This window comes from Orycteropus afer, unplaced genomic scaffold (genome assembly GCF_000298275.1).
Source record: "Orycteropus afer afer isolate SDZICR_OR568_19922 unplaced genomic scaffold, OryAfe1.0 scaffold00031, whole genome shotgun sequence".
Lineage (NCBI taxonomy): Eukaryota > Metazoa > Chordata > Mammalia > Tubulidentata > Orycteropodidae > Orycteropus > Orycteropus afer.
Window position 1 is genome coordinate 6,493,283 of NW_006921618.1, and position 8,937 is coordinate 6,502,219.

The following is an 8,937-nucleotide window of genomic DNA, read 5'->3' on the forward strand; positions in this document are numbered from 1 at the left end:
TCCTTCTTGTCCTTCACTATCTCATCACCAAGGGGGTGGGACAACCTCTTCTATATATCCGATTCTCCTCAAGAAGCAATGCCTCTCCAAAGCTGCCCCTCCCCCTCTTTCTAGACTCTTCTTTGTCGTGTCCAGTATTTGGGCATTTGGCCTTGGACTTTCTGAGACTGACTCTCTGTCGGTGCTTCCTTTAAGATCACCATGCCCTTCTATTTCATCATGTGGCTTAAATCTCCTCTAGCTCCCTCTCTGCACTCACAGGCTTGCAGGCATTACAAGTTTTTAGAATGTAGTTTATTCCTCTACTTCAGGTAATTGGAAGTTCACGTGCAGTTTCATTTGCTCTTTGTTGATTTATGTTTTGGGGGATGGTGGGGGTGTTCAAAACCAGAAAATCACCGTTGTCTTTCAAAGCTAGAAATCCTGATTTTAAATCTAATGAACAGTCAAATTTGCCTTCAAAATGATTTTCAACAATTTTAGTTAGTATACTTCCATCCAAACTGGATGACAATATTCATGTCCCCACATTCTCACCAACACTTAGTATCAAACTTTATCATTGTTGACAACCTGATGATGAAAAATGGTGTCATTGTGGTTTTAAATAATTTCCCAAATAATTAATGAGATGGAGCATCTTGTAAAAAAAAATTTTTTTTGTATTTTTTAAAATTTGCTGAATGATCTGTGTGAATCTTTCTTCTTCTTTTTTTCTTTTCAAATCTGCTTGGATTTCTTCTTTTGTAAGAATTGTTCTGGATTGTTAGCTACATCTGTTGCAAAGATTTTCTCCCCATCTCTCACTTATCTTTTAATTTTCTTATATGTGGCTTTATAGAAGACTTAAATTTTTATGTTGCCAAATGAATTCATCTGTTATGTTGTGGTGGTGGTGGTGGTTTTGTTTGTATTTTTTGCATTTATCTTTTTAAAGAAGGCCTTGCCTATCCAAAGTCTTAAACACAATCTGTTATATTTTATCTAATACTTTTACTTTTTTTTTTTTTTTACATTTAGGTCTCTAACACAGCTAGAATTTATTGTTGTGAGGTAGGCAGGGATTTAAATTCATCTCCCCCAGTGGATGTCCCAAGCCCATTTACTGAATGAGTCATCATTTCCCAACCGACTTAATGTACTTCCTTTATCCCATACCAGTTCCCACATATACATGATTTGTCTCTGGCTCTCTCACGCAGTCCAATCATTCAAGTTCTCTATTTGCACACCCATGCAGTCTATTATTTACTACAGTTTTATGACATATTTTGATAGGTCCAGCTCCCTCACACTATTTTTTTCCCCAAAATTGTCTTGGCTTTGGTTACACATTTTGTGTTTCATATGGATTTAAGACTCAGCTTATCAAATTCCATGAAAAATTCTCTTGGGATTTCAGTGGCAAGGACGGAGACATTGTCAGTAACGCAGGGATAACTGGCCTCGGCTGTAATGCTAAGCAGGGCACTTGTTGTCATTTCTTCAGGTCATCTTTTATGCTCTTCCTTAAAGCTTCTGAGTTTTCTTTGGGATGGTTTTGGTCATTTCTCACTGGGTTTGTTGTTGGACAAGGATTTTTAAAGCCCACGGTTCCATCTCACCCAGCCCCTGCTGCAGTTCCTCAGCCCTTACAGACAGCAACTGCTGCATCCTTGCTTGTCATCACTGGGTGCAGTAGAGTGGATTTTGACTCACAGGCGACCTCATGTGACAGAGGAGAACTGCCCTGTATGGTCTTTCTGGCTGTGATCTGTAAAGAAGCAGATTGCCACATCTTTCCTTCCATGGAGCTGACGGGTAGGGTTTGAATTGCCAAGCTTTTGGTTAACTGAACACTAACCTTTGTGCCACCAGGGCTCCTTCTTTTTGCTTACACAATTTATTATTATTACAGGTCACGTACATTTTCCAGTGGTCCTCAAGTTGCATCTTGCATGCCTTTCCATTGCCTCAACTGCAGGGTAAACCCCTAAAGGGCCAGGTAGGGTTTTCCATTCCTGCCTGGGGAAGGGGCCTGCATTGAGTCAGGGGATCTGCTGCATATAGAGAGGGAAGGAGGATGAAGGAAGAGGTGAGGGGCAAGGGGTCCAGGGCTGAGCAGGGAAGAAGACAAGGCCTGCTCAGTCAGTCATAGGAAGGGAGCATGTTGGAAAGAGGGGTCTCTGCAGGCAACAGCCTAGGCTTAAGGGGTGGGTGGCAGGGAGAAGTGGCATCTCCCTTCTTGGGAAGGGTGATGGGAAGCAGCAAACACCATCACCCTCTGTGTCTGTGGTCCCTGGGGTCTGTTACTGGTAACTGTTTCTTAGCAGCCTCTCACATTTCCCTAAGTGGCTTCTCCCTAGCTGCCTGGGTTCACAACTCAGCCCTGCCACTTACTCCCCTGTGCCCTAACTCCTCAAACCTCAAATTTCTCATCTGTGAAATAACTCATGGCCATTGAGTCCAACTCGTGGATGTGTTAGAGGAGAACTGATCCATAAGGATTTTTTTGGCTGTACTCTTTATGGAAACAGATCACCAGCCAGGTCTTTCTTCTGTGGCACTGCTGGGTGGGTTCAAGTTGCCAAGTTTTACAATAATAGTCAAGTGCAAATCCTTTGAGCCACCCAGAGACCTGTGTGTAAAAATGGGGTAATGAAAATTGCTGTGTGCATTCAAGTAGAGGATGCGTGTGAAGGGCAGCACAGAGCCGGGACTACAGTCCCCACAAAGTAGGGGAAGCTTTTACTTTCTTAAAAACAACTGTTCATGGATTTGTTCATTCCCTGGCAAAGGGATGTGTGTGAAGAGAATATTCTAAAAGAAGGAAAGGACAAAAGGTCCAGGGCAGAAAAGGACTTGGACTGTACAAGTGCGGAAAGGAGGCTGAGGCGGTACAGATCCTGTTGGACGAGTAAGTGTAGGTGAAGGTGAGGAGAGTGGACGCAGGGCATGGGGTTGGTATGGTCATCCAGGTGAGAGCTGCAGAGGGCCGAGGGCTCCAGCACACCTGCAGGCAGCACACGCAGTGACCCTTTTGAGTAGTTCAGAGCAACACTGTCTCAGGCATCCTCACCATCTCCTCAATAATCATGGGCCACAACAGAGAGGAAAGAAATAACCAATTTATAGCTACTGGAACTAAGGCCAAGAGAAGAGATATGGCCGATTCTCTTTAAAGCAGGATGGCTACAGAGTTAGGGTGGTGAGTTTTGCCCCTTGAGGAGGTATTTGCTCAGGCTGTCACCCTGTCCACTTCAGGGTAAAATCCCCATCTCAATCTGTGCCCTTCTGTCAAGAGTCATAGGGAGTCTCCCCCCTCCAGGAAGTATCCTCTCGTCACCCAGACTACCAAGCTTGTTCCCTTCCTGGCATTGGTGCATTCTGGGATGGTTCCCTCGATCACATACTACTATCCATTCTTCCATTTATCCAATAGCCACCAAGCCTTGCTATGGCACAGGACCAGGCACTAGGCTGCCAGAGATGATGCAGGCACCTCCTTCAGCCAGAGTTGGAAATACTGGTAGGAGTGAAACAAACAAACAAAAGACTCATACGTAACCAAAATCTAACAGAAAACATGATCAACACCACAGGAGGGGCCAAGAAAATCAAGTGAGAATTCAAGCAGTGTGGATAGGCACTCTGAGGTGGAGGTTTCCTAGGGGAGGTGGCATGTAACTGCGAAGTATGGGACAAAGGAAAGAAGATGGATGCCTCAGGGGTGGAAAAGCATATGAATAAAGACACAGAAGCAAGAAAGTAGTCCAGTTTGGTGGGTGTGTGGGAAGAGGGCTGTCACTCAACAGATATTTTGCACATCTACTGTGGTAGTGTAGTGCCTAAGGCACTTGACTGCTTACCAGAAAGCTGGAGGTTCAAACCCACCAGCCACTCCTTGGAAGGAAGGTTGGGTAATCTACTTCCGTGGTGATACTGCCTTGGAAACCCAAGGAGGGGTCGCTATGAGTCGAGTCCTACTCGACAGCACATAACAACAGCAGCAGCTCTATGCCAGACTCTGGGCTTAGCACCATGGACAGTGAAAGGGCTACAACCTAGGTCCTGCCCTCAAGGAGCTCACGGTCTAGTTGGGGAAGACACCAAGTGGAGAGTGGTGAGTGCCATGAGAGAGGGAAGCCTGTGTGAGCCCACCCTATTGAGACTGGGGGTCTGCTCGCTGAGATGGTGCAGTCAGCCCTGGGGAGCTAGGGTGGGCAGCACTGGGAGGTCACACACAGACACATGACCCTAGGTACAAGTACTTTATTTCAGTTACAATAGTGCCACATCAAAACTACAGTAGCACAAAACATAGTAATACAAAAAATAGATTCCCAGCCCCAAGCCCCATGTCCATATACCTGCAGAGAAGCTCCTCGGGTTTAAGGGAAAGGGTCTCTGAGGGCAGTGCCCATGTAACCTCAGCCTTTTTCAAAGCTCTGGAGGGGTTGGTGGTACTGAGGGAGCATCCTCTGTGCCCATCCCTGCTGGAGCTGAGCCTTATTCCCCCATCCCCCCTGCCACTCTCTGCACATCCTGAACAGTGAGTGCAGTCCTACACTGCCTCAGATGGGACCCCAGGCCTAGGTCACTTGTTTCTGGCTGGAAAGTATGACACTCTAGAGTACTGTGTCCCTTGTGGGGAAGGTAGGAAGGAGAGGGGAGAAGATGCAGGTAGGACACCAGGCTGGGAGAGGCTCATGGGGCAGGCTCCCAGCTCCAGCTCCTTCTTTGGCTCCCATCCTACCCTTCTTCCAAGAAGCCTGGGGGTCTCCTCCAGAGCCTCAGCACTGAGGCTGATCTGAAGGTGCGTAGGGCTGTTGCTGAGCTGTCTGCTCCTCTAGGGTGAGGATTCTGGCTTCGTGGGTGAAGGGAGTACCTCGTGGGCACAGAAGTGTGGCCAAGTGGCCTGAGCTGCTAGGAGGTGGCAGAACCTGGGAGGCCACTCACCGCTCCTGCCTCAGCCCCACATGCTTTCTCCAGAGGACCGGAGCAGTGGCTACAATCACTTCCCCTGGGGGCGCCCCCGAGCCTGTTTTAAGGAGACTTTGTAGCCTCAGAGTGAGGAGGACATTCCTTGCCTCCTGACCCCACAGGCCAGACTGGGATGGACAGTCTTCCCCTCACAGCCACCCATGACTAAAAGCATCCACAAAGGAGAGAGTGCATCTGGCTACAAGTGATGCTAGGACTCAACCCAAGGGGCAAGGGTAGGATGGATGCCAGGGAAAGCTAAGCATTTCCTCAGGTTCCTGGACTCCAGGGCTGCTGACCACAGGCCAGAGCTTCTTGGCTGGTGTGAGGTGGCAGACTCAGCAGGTGAGGGGAATAGAGTATGGCCTTGTGTTTCATTAGGACACTTGGCTTCAGTGACAGAATCCAGGGGCCTTTGGGAAAGGGAGGCTGTTTCCTGGGGGAGGAGGACCAGGGACTACAGCTTCAGATAAGGCACTAAGAATGGAGGCTGGGCTGGCAGCAGTCCTGGGAGCCAGACCTCTGGCCACTGGGCAGGGGACAGAGCTCAAAGGGAGCCAGGGACCATCTTCTCTTTTCATCTTCCCTTGACAAGGCAGACCCAAAGTGGCCAGGGTGGGATGATTGGTGAGGACCCGGGCAGCCATAAGAGAGGAACAAAAAGAAGACATCTAAGGCCCAGCAGTGTCCATCTGATGGGGTCTCAGCCTCATGGGGCTCCTGAAGTCAGGATCCAGGGTGCTCGGGTGCTAAGACTGGCTTGAGGGCCCTAGCCCAGCCTTTTTCTGCCTCAGCCATCCCTGCTGCTATTTCAGAGTTCAGACCTTCCTTGCTGGGCTTCCCATTGTTGGACTCTGGAGAAGGGGCAGGCAAGCTAAGGGGGCAGTGCCAAAGAGATGGGCCTCCCCAAGATGGCTCCTCCTCTTGCCTCTCTGCCTTGCCCCAGGGGACCAAAATCACAAATCCCAAGGGCTAAGGCAGCTCTCTGCTTTGAGGACCTGTTCAGGAGCCTGGGGATCCTGCCTCAGCCTCAAAGTGAGTGAGGAAGGGTGGGGCTGGGGGAATCAGTGGTGCTTCTCTTGTCCACAGGCTATTTAGAAAAACAGAACATAATAAATATAGCAATCCTTTCTTAAAAAAAAAAAAAAAGTGTTTTAAATGTTTTTTTTTCCCTGAAGATTTCCAGTGTATTTCACAATGATTAAAAAATATTTTCCCCAAAAATATAACTTTAAAGCATTTGACACAGTGGTACTTGTGGTATATCTAGTGGTGGATGTGGGCTGGGGGCTGTGTCCTATTGCCCTTATTGGCATGGGGGGCAACCAGCCTGAACCCCAAATGCCCATTAGAGTTGATGCAGGTGTGCCTGGGGTTTCAGGGCTTTCACAGGGGATCAAATCTCAGGTTTTGCTGAGAACCACATCACAGGCTTGGTTCCGGCTGAAAACCCTCTGGTGCAGGGAAGGGGTGTCCTGGGTGGCTGAGGGGGCCTGGCAGTGCCCTGGACCATGATGGAGGGGACAGACTTCTTGACTTGCTGGCTCCACCCTGGGGCTCATCCTTAGCCCCTTCCCATCCGCCTTCTTGGCTCTGTGCACTTCGCCCCTTACCAGACTTCACATTTGTGGTGAGGGTTCATGGGTGAACCAGGTGGGCAGTGGAAGTGTTCTGAGAACTCCTTGGAGTTGGAGACAGAGCCGATGACCCGGAAGCGGGAAGGGCTGTGGGGGTCCGTGATGAGGCCTTCATGGGAGCTCTCAGGTGTGCGGACAGAGCACCAGACCTTCGTGAGGGGCAACAGGAAGAGACTAGGGTTACTGCAGGGCACTGAGGGGCCACCAGACTGCCTGCTCTGTGACAGCAGAGTAATGAGGCCCTCTCCTCCTTGTTCTGAGATCCCAGGGGGTCAGGAGGGCTTGCCAACTAGGTGAGGGAGAGACAGTAGGCCTGTGGGCCCCTCCCACAATCCCACCACACTCTAACGCAATTAATTCCACACTGCTCCTTCAGCCAGAGCAACATGTCTGTCCATCTTAAATCCAAACCCAAGCCCACTGCTGTCAAGTTGATAATGCAAAACCAGTTTGAAAGTGTTGGCTTGAGTCCAGATGCCTCATCTTCTTCATAGAACAAACTGTCTAATGGCCTGGTGGTTCTGGGGGCCAAAAGAATGCTATATGCTGAATTCCCAACTCAAAGGACAACCTGGGGCATCTTGAGTTTAAGAAATTTCTAGAATCCTAGAATGAGAAAGGACCTTAGCAATCAACTAATCCTCCCATCATGTACCTAATGCAGGAATTCTTTTTTTTTTTTCCCCTAATGCAGGAATTCTTTTTTTCTTTTCCCCTAATGCAGGAATTCTTTTAATAGTACTCCTGGCCCTTCCCTGAATCTCTCTAAAGACAGGAAGCATGCTTCCTTATAGGGAGGATGTCTTATGGACAGTCCAATGAATGAGGAAGTTCTCGATTTGAGGAGATACTTGTCTTTTAGCTCTCAGAGGTCCCAGAGCATCAAGATAGCGGCATTTGCCCAAGTTTGACACTTCATCCCAGTGAACTCACCTGTGCAAACCCCAGGAAGAAGAGCTGGTTATTGGTGAGCCCCAGAGTGGGCAGGGTCTGCTCAGCCCCATTTTTCTTCACCCAGTTCTGGTAAGCCTATTAGGAGAGAAAACCCAAGCTCAGGGGCGCCATGAAGCAGGAGCAAGCAGGGCTGGGATGGAGGAGCTCAAATGGGAGGTCTCAGGCAGCCCCACCCTGACGGGCAAGTCATGGTTCGTGGGGGTCTGGGTCAGCTCTGACAGGCCAGCTTAGCCCAGGAGAGCCCTCTTCATGATCTGCACTCTCACGGGAGACTGAGTTCAACTTTACAGTTTTAAGTGCCATCTGCATGAGCATGAGGGTGGTACACTTCCCTGACTTGTATATTTAACTGCCCCAGCTGGACAGCCAATGTTGTTGTTGTTAGGTGCCGTCGAGTCATCTCCGACTCAAAGCAACCCTATGCACAGCAGAATGAAACACTGCCTGGTCCTGAGCCAGCTCCATGATTCCTGCTACACTTGAGCTCATCGCTGCCGTCACTGTGTCAATCCATCTTGTTGAAGGCCTTCCTCTCTTTCATCGACCCTCCACCTTACCAAGCATGACATCCTTCTCCAGGGAATGGTCCCTTCTGACAACATGACCAAAGTATGTGAGACGAAGTCTGGCCACTCTTGCTTGCCTTCAGGGAGCATTCTGGCTACACTTCCTCCGGGATAGACCTGCTAGTTCTTTTAGCAGTCCATGGTACTTTCAGCATTCTTTGCCAACACCACAATTCAAAAGCATCAACTCTTCTTTCTTCGGTCCTCCTTATTCATTGTCCAGCTCTCACATATGAGGCGACTGAAAATACCATGACTTGTGTCAGGCGCACCTTAGTCCTCAAGGAGACATCTTTGCTCTTCAGCACTTGCCCGAGGTCCTTTGCAGTGGATTTGCCCAGTGCTATATGTCGTCTGATGTCCTGACTGCTGCTTCCATTGACCTTGATTGTAGAACCAAGCAATGTGACATCTTTGACAATTTCAATCTTTTCTCCATTTATTGTAATGCTGCTTATAGGTCCAGTTGTGAGGATATTTGTTTTCTTTTTATTGAGCTGTAATCCATACTGCAGACTGGATTCTTCAATCTTCATCAGTAAGTACTTCAAGTCATCTTCACTCTCAGCAAAGAAAGTTGTGTTGTCAATGTATCACAAGTGGTTAATAATTCTTCCTCCAATCCTGATGCCACATTCTTCTTCATGTAGTGCAGCTTTTCGGATTATTTGCTCAGCATACAGACTGAATAAGGATGGTGAAAGGATACAACCCTGACACACTCCCTTCTTGATTTTAAGCCATGCAGTGTTCCCTTGTTCTGTTTGAACGACAGCCTCCTGATCTATGTACAGGTTCCTCATAAGTACAATTAAGTG

The 8,937-nt window shown here is 48.4% G+C and overlaps 1 protein-coding gene across 1 annotated transcript in view; it reads right to left on the reverse strand.

Annotated features, from left to right (window-relative positions):
• Positions 1-6,571: 6,571 nt before the first annotated feature.
• The window catches only part of ECE1 (endothelin converting enzyme 1), a 74,215-nt gene continuing 71,849 nt past the window's right edge, over positions 6,572-8,937 (reverse strand). The window contains exons 18-19 of the mRNA XM_007935668.2: positions 7,533-7,628; positions 6,572-6,748 (exon numbers count right to left, since the gene is read on the reverse strand). Coding sequence (XP_007933859.1) covers positions 6,572-6,748; positions 7,533-7,628 — 273 coding nt within the window. The remainder of the gene's footprint in view (positions 6,749-7,532; positions 7,629-8,937) is intronic.